Source organism: Vipera berus, assembly GCF_964194415.1.
Source record: "Vipera berus genome assembly, chromosome: 10".
Taxonomy (NCBI): Eukaryota; Metazoa; Chordata; class Lepidosauria; order Squamata; family Viperidae; genus Vipera; species Vipera berus.
Genome location: NC_138213.1, coordinates 14314066 through 14330630, shown reverse-complemented (window position 1 = coordinate 14330630; position 16565 = coordinate 14314066). Strand labels below are relative to the sequence as shown.

The 16565-nt window shown below is 38.0% G+C and overlaps 1 protein-coding gene across 1 annotated transcript in view; it reads right to left on the bottom strand.

The window, feature by feature from the left end:
* Window positions 1-4064: 4064 nt before the first annotated feature.
* The window catches only part of LOC308672622 (WW domain-containing oxidoreductase-like), a gene marked incomplete at its 5' end in the record, with an annotated part of 431174 nt that continues 418673 nt past the window's right edge, over window positions 4065-16565 (bottom strand). The window contains one exon of the mRNA XM_081335669.1: window positions 4065-6157. Coding sequence (XP_081191795.1) covers window positions 5969-6157 — 189 coding nt within the window. The 3' untranslated portion in view covers window positions 4065-5968. The remainder of the gene's footprint in view (window positions 6158-16565) is intronic.

Below are 16565 nucleotides of genomic sequence, written 5' to 3'. Positions count from 1 at the left end.
AGACAGAACTTGTCTGAAACAGAAGTTGTGCCCTCACTCTAGTGAAGAGAAGATTTGTTAATGTTGCACCAAACATATGGGATGAGTATAAAGGTGTGCGCTAGCAAGATGTGGAGCTTGACCTATGTTTTTCTATGGACTTTTGTGGCCACTCAAAGAGGGCGGTTTGGGCATTATATAGATTTGTCAAGAGGTATCTTTATAGGAAAGGGACGCAGTGGCTCAGTGGGTTAGGACGCTGAGCTTGTCCATCAGATGGTCGGCAGTTTGGCGGGTCGAATCCCAAGTGCCGTGTAACAGAGCGAGCGCCTGTTACTCGTCCCAGCTTCTGCCAACCTAGCAGTTCGAAAGCACGTAAAAATGCAAGTAGAAAAATAGGGACCACTACGGTGGGAAGGTAACAGCGTTCCGTGCGCCTTTGGCGTCTAGTCATGCTGACCACGTGACCACGGAGACGTCCTCGGACAAGCGCTGGCTCTTCGGCTTTGAAACGGAGATGAGCACCGGCCCCTAGAGTCGGAAACGACTAGCACGCATGTGCGGGGGAACCGTTACCTTTACCTTTTTATCTTTATAGGAAGAGCAAATACCAGAAAACAAAGATTAACCTAGTTTAGCCCTATAGAAGGAAGCTTGGAATTGAGTAAGGATTCATTTCCCCAGACTGTAGCGAGGGAGGGCAGGAAAGAAGAAAAAGCCTTAAAAAAAACCAGGAACTGTAACAATGTTTACTTCGTTTTGAAAACTTCGTTCATTTATTTTTACTGCGCTTGGGGTGGTTCTTATTCCCCCGCCCTCTTGCAAACGGTTTCCATATGACCAAATACATAGATTTGGTTTGCAAAAATCCCTTTAAAAAATCCCTCTAATTTAGGAAGGAGCTTCCCCTGAATACAGGCTGATCGGAACAGGGAAAGTAAAGTTTATAGGCGTGGAAGACCAGAAAGAATTACAGCAGGAGAGGCAGAGAACAAAGTGTTTATCAAACAGCTGAGGCCATTCTCTTTTCTAGCCAGATATAATTATCAATTCTTAAGCAGCAAAGGACAAAAGAGGAACTGTCTAGACTATCTCACTTACAAGATATTGATTGTCCCAGTGGTAAACTGGTTAGTATAAGTGTATTTGGTTGGAAAGGTCATGAGTTTTAACACCTGGCAGAAAGCGATTCAACCTTGACATAAGTCAAATTATTGCAGTGTTGCTGAAAAAGACTTTCTAAGGCTCAGTTTTTCACCCCAAGGATATTTTGTCTTTTATTCTTTGGAAGGATCCCTGTTCAAGACAAAAATTGCATGTATATTATTCCTTCTGAAGAGTTGGATATTGCCCTTCTAGTCTCCCATTTTTTTGTAATAATAATCTCTTCTTTTTAAAGTAGCTGATGTGGAGAATATTCGATACGCGGGGGCAATTACTTGCTGTTGTACCAATGAGTGATGTGATTTTAATAAACACTGTATTTAAAATAAATTACATTTAGATTGTCCTACCTACTTCCTTGACTGGATCTTGCCCATTTTGAGCCAGGGGCATTTGCATTGTAGTCAAAATTCAGCAAAAGCTCTCGCAGCAACTTGTTTACACCAATAATACATTTGCAAAGAGCAGAGGTGGCTATTGTCAACCACTGAAATGTTACGTGGGAAAGGGCTTGGGAGATGGAGCCAGGAGATGCTGCTTAGAGAATGGTCAGATAAGAAGCAGCATAGCCCACAGGCTGGATAGTGGGCTGGCCAAGATGCTTAGAAGAGACCCTCTCTAATTTCTGAATTAGAAATGAGGAGATTTGTACTTTCAAACTTGCAAGATTGATGTTAGCCTTACCTGATAGATCAGAAAGGAACTATAGCAAGATAACCTAATTCTATTTTATTGTGAAGCTACATGAACAGAATCTTGCAAGTCTAAAAGTAGGACTCTTTTGCCAACTCATTTACAGTCCAAGAAATTCCATCACTTTCCAAGGTAACAAAGGACATCAGCTAACCCTAGATCTGTGCACCAAGATAAGAAAACGTAGCCACTTCAACAGTAATAGATATTTAATATGATGGGCAGAGTTTCCTTCTGACATGTGTGGTGTTCTTTGCCAACAAACCAAAGTTCCACCAATTTGCATACAGAGATAGATACTATCATTAATGAATCTGAGAATGGAAGCTGTTAGTGAAGAAAGAAAAACTTTCAGGCCACCAATTTAGATAAATTATCCGATGCTTCATCTATCAACAGATCAATAAATAAGTTTGACTAAAGGGAAATGCACTGAATTATGTACCAAAGTACAATGCAGCATTTAAAGCTAATGGCTTTGAATTATCGAGAACTTCAACCATTTATCAAAGTGCAAAGAAGCAATTATTTTGGAAATATTGTTCCTTTTTATTTATCACAAAGCCATTTCATCCCTTTTAAATATTGCTATTTTAGTTGCTTAAAGAAGGGTTTCTGAAATGATGGAAAGCAAGGAACGTAGCGGTAATGAGCTGATCAAAGAATCAAGGCTAGATTTTTGTTGTGCAGAAAAGCCCAGTTTAGTAAAACAATTCCGTATGGGAATCGAATGTACTCCTTTCTTTAGCAGCTTGCTAAAAATATATGATGGACACAGCAGCAAATAAGGGCACTCTATGTATGTTTTAGGAACACAGATTGTATTCGATCTTTGGATAAGCTCTCAGTTCATTTCTTAATTGACATACACCTTCACTTCCTTCTAAAATAAGTTTACATAATCCCAGGACAACAGGTTTTTGAATTAGTGGTGCCAGCAATGCCTCCATGTTCCACGTTACCACACCTCTTTTAACACAAATGCACAGGCATAGTAGAATCTTTCTTGCACATAAATGGGAAACAATGTAGGAAATGCATGTTATTCAGAGAGGTGGTGTGCAAAATAAATTCCAGACTGGCTTGGAATCTAGATAGAGCAGGGGTGTCAAACTCAATTTCAATGAGGGCCGCATCAGCATTGCGGTTGCCCTCAAGGGGCCGGGTGGGTATGGGCAGGGTGGGCGTGGCCTACTGGGTGGGCATGGCTAGAGTGCGTATGGCCTACTGGGTGGGCGTGGCCAGCTCTACATCGTTCGCATCAAGGGTGCCTATGGGGGCCTGGGTTGGAGTGGGACAGATCTGAGGGTCTCTGGCAGAAGGAGGGTCTCTGGGCCAGGGCCTAGGCAGTGGGGGCCGTTCCCTCACTGTTTCCAGGATGGCTTCGCGGGCCGCATGAAACCACTTCGCGGGCCGGATCCGGCCCCCGGGCCTTGTGTTTGACATGTCTGAGACAGAGGAAGATGTGATGCTTCTGCAGCTTTTGTGTCACCCAAATAACAGAAGAAAGCAGTTTTGAGCTTTGTTTTGCTTTGCACTGAATGTGCCAGAGCAGAGAAGAATAAGACATGGTTGAACTCTTTGTATACTTGAATGTTCTCTTATCTGTCTTAGCCATCAGGATGATGAAAATGGAGTGTTCAGCTGTAGAATGTCCACCTGTTCCTTACTGGGTGCATTTTGGGTGTGCGAGTAGAAGGTAATCCAGTCTGCCTTGTGAATGAGGTTATTTAAAGGGCCTATTCTCCAATCCAAGACTTTTTATGGAAACTTCATGTCATCCAACTACCGGTTATCGAGTACCTTCTCGGTTGTAGCACACAGCAGGAACATTTTGCAAATTTTGTTATGTTAGTAATTATAGAAAATTTTTATTATACACAAAAATGCATCTTTCTTGCATTACACACAACTGCCTTAAAATGTGGGTTAGTATGATTATCCCCTCTAATGTAACGAAAGAAGCTTACTTAATGCAGTGCTGGAATGAACACTGAGCTAGTCACCACAGAAGTTTACAGAAGAAGTCATTTGGCTAAAAATGTAGAGGGAAATTCATTATCTGACCTTCATGAGATCTCAGATGAGGTTCTCCTGAAGGCTGAGCTCCTAACTGTCAACAGTCAAGGAAAATACGAAAGAATGGCCCAAGACTTTTTCTTCATGTGGAGAAAAGAAGAAGCTGTCCACCTTTCTCCTACAAGGCAGGAAACGCTTTTTCGCTGGTCATCCAGGAGAATATTCTCCACTTGTATCTAATGTATTGTAGATGCCATCAGGAATGGGTGCTTATCTCCTTAAAGCTTCTGGTAACCTCATTTGGTCCTTCGGGGTGACAGTTAAATCTAGAGAGATAAAATCCGTTCCTTGGACTAGATTCAACCACCCTTTCCCTGCAGCAATCAAGAGCCCTGAATATATCTGCCGAAATTCTTAATGATTATGTTCATTAAGCAAATTATTGTTATACTCACTCTTCTTTATCCCAGCCTCACAAGGGCAAATGAGAACACAGCCTTGGAAGAAGTAAAAGGTCAAACCAACCAACTCAAATGTAAAGGAAAAATATCAGTAAGAACACATATCCTTACAAATGGGAAGGATTGCGATATAGAATTAACCATTATTTTATTTGCTTCTTTATTGCAGGTAACACAATGCCGGTTTGCAGATGGCTTACAACGAATTCCTGGCATGAAGAGCAAAGCTACAAAGCACAAAACAGTGGGGAACAAAAATAAAAACCTACAGACAAATGAACTTGGGATAGAACAAGGGAGAAAAAGTGAATTTTCATGGCGTCGAAGAATTCTTTTATTTTTCCCCTCAAGTTTTCTTTTCTTAAAAAAACAAACAAAAATAAACAAAAGGAACTAAGACATTGACAGGAACCATTTCTCTTCAGGTGACAGTACTCAAGCATGTTCTTTTATTACATTTAACTTGAAAAAGAAAAAAAAAGAAAAACTGAATGAACATAGTGCTGAGTGAACTGGGCCACTGGTGATGATATTTGCTGTACATCCAACTTTCCTTAAAATTCCCAACTTTCCATCCCTCTGGTTACTTACACCCTATGTGTTTGTAAAGAAACAAGTTCCCCCTGCAGTATTTAGAGAATGGTTTGCAAATGTATCTTTTAATATCATATTTTATGGATATTGTACTATATATATTTAACTAGAATGGGCGTAACCTGAACTTTGAGAATCTTCTCCTTTCAGGCAAAGTGGTTTTCATTTGCCATCAAGAAGACTTTTCGATTATTTAATACTTGGGATTGTTTTACTGAACTTTTAAGTGCAGAAAGCAAAATCAGCCATGGGCTATTATCCTCAGAGAGGAGAATCCAAATAACAAACTGAAATTCCTAGGGGGTTATTTGAAGTCTTATGTGTGTTTTATTTTCCCAAGCAGAGTATAGAAATCAAATTTCTTCAAGGGCCAATTCAACCCATTGCAGAAAGTTAACTTTTTAAGAAGCAGGGATATCTCTGGTGTGTGTCCCTGTTTTAAAACATACTGTCAGGCACTTTACACATTATTTTCCTGGGTGTACACTGTAAACAAAAAAAGTGCGGGGCAGTGGCATTACGCTTGCAAAATTGTAATATGCAATTCAGCTTCTGCTTCTTTTCCCCAAAAAACTGCTTACCGAATTATTCTCTGACTTTTTCCAGGGACCTCCATTGGATATTTCCTTTCTCTCTCTCTCTCTCTTTCTCTCTCTCTCTCTCTCTTAAAAAAATCAGTTCAGACTGTAATCATGGGAAACAAAAGCTAAGAGAATTATGCCTATCTCTATCTTTTTTTCTTTTTAAAAAAGTTCAGACAGTAATCATACGAAGCAAAGCTGAGAGAATTAAGCCTAGCAAAATTACGCTCTCCATTAGCCCTGTGCCATTCATATTTCCCTCCCATCTGTTTTTCTGCTGGTCATGATTGCTATCATTTCATTTAACGCTAACTAATCTGTAGCTCTAACCTTCTCTAGATGATAGGATTGGAAGATGTCCAATATTGGCACGTTCCTTTCTCTCCACCTCCCTAACACCCCTCCCCCACCTCACCTCTCTGTGTCTGAAAATATATATATATATCTATACTCTGCATGGGTTGGTCTTTCTCCTCCTTACTTGCCCTGCCTGCCAATTCTTTCCTGGATCAGCTTCTCGCTGAGGTCCCACAAGGCAGCCGCATCCATTCCGTTCTGCGCCTGTTGCGATGGCACGCAGCGACAGCAGTTGTTGAAATACAACCCTCCCAGACCTTCCAGTTCTGCTGCGACGGCACAGTAGACAGTGGTGGCTGCTCCTTGTTGCTGTAATTAAAACAAAACAACGACAAAAGAGAGTGAGGGGACATGTTGTGAATGCAAAGGTTAAAACCAGACTGGCTTGACAAAAGCCCGTGTGCTCATCAAGGGCAGATTAGCAACTTGGCCTGGATTCAGAGCGAGTCCAGAAGGGCCCTGCCCTGTGCCATCCATCTTATAATTAGTGGTGTCTCGTTAAGTGAGCCTGAATCCATCTTTTCTCAGATGAGTAAGGATGCTCCTTGAAGTAGTAGCTCAATAAAAGTAGCTTGAAAATCACATGAATTCTAGCCTTTTCCCCCAATCAATTTGATGAAGTGTTTTCCAGAAAGGGGCATGATTTAGAAGGGAGGAGTGGATGGCTGAATCCAGCCTAGGGCCACTAAAGTTGATCATCTGTTCCCACGAATGACACAGAGGTTTTGTTAGCATTTGAGGTTAAAAGTGAATGCAATTTGAACAGCTTCAGGAGGAATGATTTGGGGGGAGGGGGGCTCTCTTTTCTCTCTGCTTAGGGGTTGTTTTCATTCAAATTGAGAACCAAAGCTTGAAGATGCGAGCTTGCTAGTTCTTTTGGGTAGCTAAACTTGCCAACTCATCTCTAGCAAAAAGAGGTACAGAAAACAACAAATAAGACCCTCTATGGCTGTCCTCTGCAGTGATGCACAGTAGGAATATACAACCAGGTGCAGATTATGAAGTGCATAGACGAAGTGACAACAGTCATAATTCCACAGAAGATGCACAGCCTGTGTTTGTTTCAGATTCACCAGCAAAGGTCTTTCTTGCTTCACCCCCACCCCTGAATTCCTGAAATGAAAGATCTTCTGCAAGATCTCCCAACGTTTTTGCTGGGGGAGAAAAGAGAGGTGGGAAACTACATCAGCAATTTCATGAGAGCAACTGGGGCTAGGAGAAGATGCCAACTCCTGCCATAGGAAGGAAGGAAATAGGCTACCTTGCGGATTAGATGGCAGAAGTAAGCATTTGGATTGGATGAAGGGATCCATCCAAAGTGTAAAATGTTGCCCCAGATATTTTTACATTGAAAAGAATTACCCCCACCTGCAAATCTGTTGTAAACTTCAATAGGACAGTTCATTTGAAGAATGAATTTGAAGTTAGGTCACCTATCCTTTGGGATTTCGGACCCTGTTTGCCGAACTAGGTAATTGATCACTCTCTGATTTTTTATTCCAAATAAACTAAGAGATGTCCACCATTTCAGTGGCATAGAATGCAATTGGAAATGCTGAAATTGTCTATGTGAGTACATGTGCATGCACACACACATATATGAATGAAGTCTTAGTTGATGAAAAAGGATCTCTTCTAATGAATATCTGTTCATTGGGGAATGATGTGATAGTGCTCATCTAAAGATCTAACTTGTTAAGGTATGGACTTAAACTAGTTCTGTTCTGACACAGTGGAAAAATATTAAATTAGGGTGGAGTTTCCATTGTCGAAATTTGTGGGAAAGGATGGAGATTTGCTTTGTAATCTATTTAAAGACATGTAGCTTCTTATATTCCAATAAGACACTTTCAAATCTAGAATCTATAAGCTTATTATTTTTAGTGGAAGATCCTTTTTTTCTGTTTGTTTGTTTCCATGTTTGGAAATGTGTTGCATTTGTTTTTTCTATCAGGAGAAACAAAAGATGGTTAAACTACCTACTACTAATTTTGTGAAAATATGACATAAATTAATCATAACCCAGTGCAGAAATTTCCTCTTTTAGTTAGTGTTTCAGCAAGTCTGAATAACGTTATACCATAAATATGTTACCGGTATGTTATAGATCAATATAAAGAATAGCTGACCTTTCCATTGCAATTTCTAAACATTGCATTCCTTAAGGATAGAAAAAAAGCTATTAACTATGCAAAATATTAATTTTCCCTTTCCTGACAAACTTCATATTATCCAAATTTCTGAAAAGTCTGACTCCAATTATGAAATTATAAAGGAGATTTATTATTAACTGTTATTTATCCTAGTGCGAATACAGTTCTTTAATATATATTTTGGGGCAAACTGGGGATGCAAAATAAAAGCAAATGTTATTTAAAAAATGATTATTCATAACAATGACAACAGAAGAAGAAAAGCCCATTGGGAATTAATTGTATGATTTAAACACCCTTCCTCATTACATACATCACATATTGCTCGGGCTATGACCTAACTAAATTGAATGTTTGTCAAATAATCACAGGCATTTTAATTAGAGCTGTCACTGAATTAAAGGAATTTGAGTTGTGTAATTGGATGAGTTTAGTCAATTGGCTGCCTTTGTGTAAATTTGCATAACCTAATTTGTGCACGTGTCTACTTACATAAGACCAACAGAACCAAAGGAAGTCCTATTTCTTTTGTTAGAGATATTTTTTCCCCAAGAACATGATCTGTTCAGTCTAGTTTTTTTGATGGAATATGCTCATCATACGCCCACCTCCTACAAGCCAAGGAAATTCGTCCAAGTAGGATGCTAATGAAACAGCTTTTGATTTCTATATCAGAATCTGAATTTGTTGCCTGAGTGGAGGTAGCTGGAAAATGGCAAAGTCCAGCTTAAAGAGCAAAGGGAAATTCCTTTTCTTAAATGAACCCAATTAATCACGGGGTTTCATTAAAAAAGCAAAAACAAAACTTGCTTGGAAGTTCTAAAGGCTTGATTTGAACAACATTAGTTTTGATCTGTTCAGTTAATTGGTTACATTGACCAATAGCCCAGCAGCTCTGGAGAAGAAGAATACAAAAAGTGTACTTTTTGACCTTGCTGGTTTATCTACAAATTTGGAAGGCTCACAGGTGACCTTTTAAGTGATAAAGCCCATCCTCTGCTCCCCATTCGGTCAAGAAAGCCTTGTTCCAGTAGATAAGGGACAGCTGCTCTGGAATAATGCTGTTTTAGGAAAACTGCAAGACATTTAAAATTGTGATTTGTAACCCAGCTGCCATCTTGATCACTTAAGGAAAGGCACTGGCTAGAATAGGGGTAGGCAACCTTGGCTCTTTTATGACTCATGGACTTCAACTCCCAGAATTCCTGAGTCAGCATAGTCCATGAGTCATAAAAGAGCCGAGGTTGCCTACCCCTGGGCTAGAACAACAAGACCCACCAGCTGCTCAGGATAACGAGCAGCTCCAAAAGGACCATATGCCATGCCCCATGTCCAAAATTCTTGCCAGATGGATAAAATTCATAAATTGGGAAGAGACAGAGGGCTTCTTCCTTACCATCTTTCTAGTTCTAGTTAGCAGGAACCAATTAATGGCCATCTCCATACTGCTGATATAAGATAAAGCATCTTCTAGGTTTGTGGTTGGTGCTTGCCTGTACCAGGACATTTTGTACTACCGCCAGGACATTTTGTACTACCGCTTTAAACAGCTTAAACTTGTTACAAATGGTCCACAAGGATAGATTGTGATTTTTTTTTTAAAAGGGAAAAATTATGTAAGTGTTTCAGCAATCTCAACAACTTTTGTTTCACTTCTTTTCAATCAAAAGATTGCTTGATCCATATGCCATTAATGATTTAGGAAGAGGCCCACTTGTATTAACCTCTGACAAAAGCTAGGATGCATATGTGTGGAAAGACAAACGCATAAGACAAACGTTTTTGATGTCCTACTGTATATTTCACCATCTTGAAATAGAATTTTCAATCCGGTGAAAGCTTTAAGCGCTGTTAGACTGGAGCGCTCAATTGCAGTCTTAATTGGGAAGGAGACGATATTTAAGAATTAATGTTGTGAATTATGCTTCAGAGCTGGTGCTGCTATGTTGCTATCTAGAATACAGAGGATTAGATGAGGGAGCTTGTTCAGTCCAACGCATGTACACCATGATTTTTAAGCATTCTTCCCATTTCCAAGAAAATCTGAGCATCCTTTGATTTCTCTCTGAATTTGTATAATTTCACAGTTGGCTTGAGGCCTCTACTGGGCATTAAGCAATACACCAAAAGTAAGATATATATATATTTGTAGGATTTTCTGAGTTCTTAATTCTAATCCAAACATGAGCTGGGATAAGGGAGAGAAAAATAGGTGGAATTGTTCTGATCCATCTTTGCAGCCATCCCACATTTTATGCTTTATAACAATATGCATTAATAAATAATTGTTAATAGAAAAACATTCCACTTCTTTATCCACTAAGCATTTTTTCTTAAATGTTATCATTGAAGATTAGACTAATATTGCCATCACTTAATATAGTCATCCAACCTTTCTAAACAAGACAATTAACATGATTCTCAATGCTTGATATTTAACATACATGCCCTTCTCTCACAGACTCTTTCCCTAATTGTTATTCTGAAGTTTTCTGTTTTGATCATCCTGAAAAAAAATGATAGCCTTCTGTGGTTTGCTAAATACATTGGAAAAACATGGGTTTGCTTATTGATTGTTTCCGATTAAATGTATAAAATAATCAGTAATATTGTCAAATATGTTAAGTTAAAGTTTTGAGATTCCCAAAGAGTTGGGAATCTTTGTCCCTTGGAAGCATCCTTGGTAGCTCTAGGATCAAAAGTTTTCTTCCCTCCAAGATTGGTGGACAAAGCTCTGACACTGGATCCCCATCTTTCTGTCAACTTCAGTGACTGATGGAAAATCTAGGGTTAAAGTTAGAATCCTGCTAAATTAGACAAATAGTCTTTTGTATTGTTTGCAAGGGGTGGGCAACAATAAAAATAAAACTTTGGTTTCCCGTGCTACAGGGATAGTCACTTGTCCACACGAGTCTAGTCTCCAAGCCTGATTCTTGAGGCCAGACAAGATCTGCCACCTTAACATCACTAGAAATGGAGACGAGGTTGAACCTTATCACTTCATGGGGTTGAACTCTTGACTGTTGGGAATGATTATTACTTGTTGTTGGCTGTTTTTCCTGGCTGTTATTTATGTTATTTATAATTTTGTTATATTGATTTGATTCTGTCTTTAAGTATTGTTAGCCACCCAAGGTCATGTCCTTGAGGTGGGTGGCTAGAGAAACTCAATAAATAAAGCAATCAATTCAGATATGTGAGAATGCTCAATTTGGAATATAAGCAGATGTTCCTTTGATTCCCCCACCACCACCTGTGGTAGTTTTTCAAAGACAAATTAGGTCCTTACCTTATCTGGGGCTCCTGGAATAATTACACGATCTGCCTGCTTATTCCTTTTTTGTACTATGTAAATGATTTTGAAACACCCATGGATATTTTCTGGATGCATACGTAGCTAATTTATTTTTCCTATAGATGACAAGTATTTGTAGGACCCTGCCATAGGGCATAGCTCTTTCTCCTTTTATCCAAGAAGGGAGGAGAAAGAGGAAGATGAGGTTAAACCAAGGGATGATAGGTGGTCCTTGATTTATGACCACAATTGAACCCAACATTTATATTGTTATGTGAGACATTGATTGAGTTTTGCCCCATTTTACGACCTTTCTTGTCCATTGTTAAGTGAATCACTGCAGTTGTTATGTTAGTAACATGGTTGATAAGTGAATCTGGTTCCCCCCCCCCATTGAATTTGCTTGGCAGGAGGTTACAAAAGGGGATCACATGACCCCGGGACAGAACAACTGTCACAAATATCAACCAGTTGCCAAGCAACTGAATTTGGATCTCATGACCTTGGGGATGCTCCAATGGTTGTACATGTGAAAAACAGTCATAAGTCGCTTTTTGCAGAGCCGTTGTAACTTTGAATGGTCACTAAACAAACTGTTGTAAGTTGAGCACTACCTATATTCAATGGGCTGAAGATATGGGGAGAGTTGACAAGTGATCTCAAACAGCCAAGGAAGTTTCTTAAGATATCTGACCTTTCAACGTAGCACAGTTTTTGAAAGATATTAGAGCCTCATTCAGTATAGACTATTAGTAGCTGGTTACTACTGCATAGGCATTTTGGGTGAGGTGGATAATTGCAATCAATTAGGCAATGAATACAAATTAATATTGAACTGTCTTAATGCTACAGGGGAAGAGGGCATTTTCATAGGCATGTGTGGTTTTTAAAATCTCATTATTATAAGTAATGCAGCCATTAGTATTCTAATATAGTCTAGTGCTCCTGGTGGAAAGGCATTATAGGCCTAATGTTTAGTTTTCAGACCTTGATGTTTTCAAAGTGTTTATGTTTGCTAAAATTAGCATCTAGTCCTAAAACATACCAACTCCATACACACAAAGGAAAGAAAAGGAAAGGAAAGGAAACTTTAAATGACAAAATCTAGTCAATTAGTTCTAAATAAGGAGGCGAAAAGTCCCAGTGAGCTTTAGAGCTGTATGAATGAAGAGGTATTGATAAAAGTGATGTAATGATAATTATAGCAACACTATGACCACTATAATGTGAAGGGGATCAGTTGAAAAACTACAATGCACAATGAGTTCATTATGACTATGTTTGTGAGTTCAGAGCAGGTAATTCTCAAGTAGAGGTATGATTTTTAGATATTCCCCATTAAAATGGCCACAATTTGTGACTGAGTATGGATACAAATGCTTTCAAGGAGAAAGAGAGACACACCAGAATGATAAAGTAACTTGATGCTAGGTAGGTAGTTTGAATCTCCAGCAGGCAATTTCCAAATCTGCGGGTGTGGGTAGGCTGAATTTTTATGTTCAAAAGGCAGTTGTAAGTAATCTACTTATTTTTTCAATGCACTTTTGGACTATTAACTCCAACAACAGTTTAGTAGAAAGACAGAAAGATATTTGAAAACATGCAAGGCATTTTAACTTTGTAATTTTTGAAGGAGGTTTATATATTATATATGCAAAACTTTTGCCTCATGTATTATGGGACAAAAATTCTCAATGGCAGGGCATTAGAAATTACAGTACTGTATCTGCAGTGTAGTGCAACAACATAGCAGACGTTGAAAGCTCAAAATAAACTGTTTATGTAATTACAAACTATATATGTATTACAAAATATATGTAATATATGTAATACATATGTTTTTAGAAATCATTATGGCATTTGTATTAGCCCCTACTCCATGCCAATACCAATATGAGTCTTCTTCCTGTATTGAAATAAAATATAATTTGCCAGCACTTTATAGAAGATTAATTTTTGGGAGATCAGATGCGTGTGTGATAGAAATGTTTAGACTTAGTGATGTGTTGAAAGGTTGGTTTTTACTTATAAAACTGCAACGTTTCTCAAGCAGAAAGTAATTTGATTTCATTTTAGTTAACTGCCGAATTAACATGCATAAGGGAACTGGCCGATAGATATAGCTTGGTTTGGAATTTGATTATATTTGGTAAGCAGAGATGGTATGGTTTTTATGACTGATGTTTAAGAAACCAAGGTAGTGAATTCCACATATATATTTATTTTGATTTTAAATTTTCTGTTGGGTTAGATGGCAGCTTCTGTTTTCTAATGATATTTTTTGGTTAATTGAGCTACCACATAGAATCAAAAATAGATATTCCTATCCTTTCCTTGACTGCCATAACATGAAGAGTTAAATATGATGCAAGATAGTAGAGAGTTAATTTCTTAATTAATTTTGAACAGGAGCCAGGGGTTGCAAAAGATTTTAGGATAGCAACCTAGTTTGTGTGTCATGGTTAATTCGGATAGATGTATAAGAAAGTAAAACAAAAAATGAAAGTTCGACAACTATTGGACAATCATTATCTCTCACCAGATGGAGGATAGTGACTTATGATCCTAGTCCAGGTCTAATTCTGAATATTACATGCTCACCTCCACATTGTCAGAGAAAGCAAAACTGTATTAAGGTTACGCTAATGTGTGTGTGCAGGCACAAATACAGAAATGATTACAATAATTTAAATATTGTACATTTGTTTCAGCATGGGGAAGAAAACTATATTTTGGTGTGTGCCGGCTGAATTTGTTGTCTATATATTAATGGTTTATGGAGAACTCCAAATTTTCTGTTCTCACTTCTTCAGACTATTATTTGGATGCAAAAGTCCTTCCAACAGAGAATGATCTTGATCAACTTTCATCTAGGGATGATTTCATAAAAATGAATGTTCCTTATAAATTAGGATACATGGTCAGCCATCTTGGGTGTACAGGATAGCTGAGGTAGGAATGTACATGCATCTACCCCACTCAGATCACCATAATGATAAATAATCTGAGCAAGGCTCAGATCTCTGAGAGGGTAGGAATGGATAAATGGAGACTACAGCTTTAACAATATCTAGTTTTGGAGTCTAGCATACTTTTCAGCAGGAAGAACAACAAGAAGTTAACCTCTAGGTTCTATCTCCGAAGCATTTAGACCCTGCCTGTGTGAGCTCTCAAGATTATCAATCAGTTTCCCCAAACATAATTTTATGGTGTCTACTTGGAATCACCACCTAGGCTGCATTTTACCTCATTACCATGTAAGTGGTTAAAATTAGTCTGGAGGTCACAGAGGTAGACTTCAAGATGCTTATGAGTAAGCACTGGTTTATCACAAAGGCAGAGTGGTCTCTTACCATATGAACACTATACTCTTCCCCCCCTTTCTCTCACACATACACAACTCCCCCCCCTCAAAATATATATATATATGATCCAGAGCTTGTTGGTGCATTCTGCTGTTATTTCTCTTTGAAATATTTTGAAGATTTATCTATAATTAACTTTAATAATATTTAAATATATTATTTCTATACATTGTGTATATCGAACGGCATTGTATATATTTCTACAAACCTTTAATACTCTTGAAGTTATTAGTCAAAATTAAGTATTTCTTCATGCATAATATTTCAAAAGAAAAGAAAAAAACCTTGTGGAACTTATCCGGCTTCATTTTGTACTGAACCGTTTGATTCTAATTCGATAGGGAGCTTAATAATGATAGTGATGATTTTAAGAACTGTGAGGTAGAATGGGAAGTTGACCCAAATGGCCATGAAATAGCTCCTGAACTTTTCCAAGATTTTTATTTTTTAAACCATGAAATAAGAGACACATCTGTTCCTATGAGTGTTTAGGGTGAAATCTACTAAAAAAAAGATGTTCTGTATGAGCCTAAGTCCCTACGAATGAAATGGATGTGTTCCTGATAGAATATTGCTTTTAGGCGTTTAAAAAAAAAAGAAAAAAAAATCACCATTCTAAACCCAAGGAAACCTTGTGATTTCTATGGGATTATGGTTTCAGACATTTTGCACATTACATATCTCAATGTCCGTGGTGAAATGCGCTTGGAAAAGCGAGAGCGTGGAAAGAGGACGCCATGATAGAGTAAATATTAAGCGTTAATTCTGTCTTCCAGAAGCTAATTAAGGGAATGTATTTTGCAATAATACAGATCTAGTAAGCAGCCTCTAATGTTTGGACTCTGGCTATAAACCAGGCTTCTCCTCTATAATATATGTGTCATAGATAGTCTGCTGTAAAGTGAATTGAGTTTAGTGCATCTCTCAGGCTAAAAGACACTGGTCTTGTTAATATTTCATTTAGTACATACTGTAGCGTCTCATTTATATCACGTCTATAATTAATGGTGATAGCTTAGGCACTGCCTTTACAAGGAGAGATCTCTGTATGTTGGTTGATGGATAATGAGAAAAAAAATAGATAATTTCATTCACCAGCAGCTTCTTGATAGTTAATCGCATTCATTGACAGGATAAATAATGCTCCATTGTGTTTGTGACCATTTTAGAAGCACTTGATGGAACTAGAGTAGATTCAAAGCTAAACCATGTTTTTTAAGTAAATAAATAAAGGGACTTTTGTATTGTGCTGCACTTAGCAGAATTCAAACGGTCCCTCCTCCAAACCTTTGCCTTCTTTTGTCCAAAAATATATCTCAATATGCATGTGCTATTCAAACACCTGTATTTTAAGGGGGGGGGGAAATACAATTAAGCTGCCTTTCTCTTCTCCTATGTAGATTGTAAATAAATGTAGATGTTCCTTTCCCCCTTCTTCCTCCACTGTGTAAATATTTGTAAATATTAACAAGCTATGCATGCTAATATTCTAGGCAATTTCAGGTACTTTTATAATCCAAAGGCATGTACTTGAACTGGTTTGTTTAAAAAAAAGGGAAAAGAAATCTCCTCCAACTCTTTAAAGCTTACTAGAAATTAAAAATTTGTTACTAGACTGTTTTTTTGTCAGCTTTTTATTTTTGCGCATTTCTTTTTAATCCGTGTCCTTCTTTCTTGGTTTCTCTAGCAGGAAATCTTGTTGAAATTATGCTGAATACCCTAATCATTTATTTCACACTTACAAATTCAAGTAAATTAAGCATACTGCAAAGAGCTGGTATTCAGAGCTATCTTCCCAAGTCTCAAATGAATCTTTCTGTAGAGGTTGGCTCACAAAATCTAGAAATCCATACACAGATGTCTATCTGCCCATCAGGTACATACCAAACCTAGTAACACAGGTA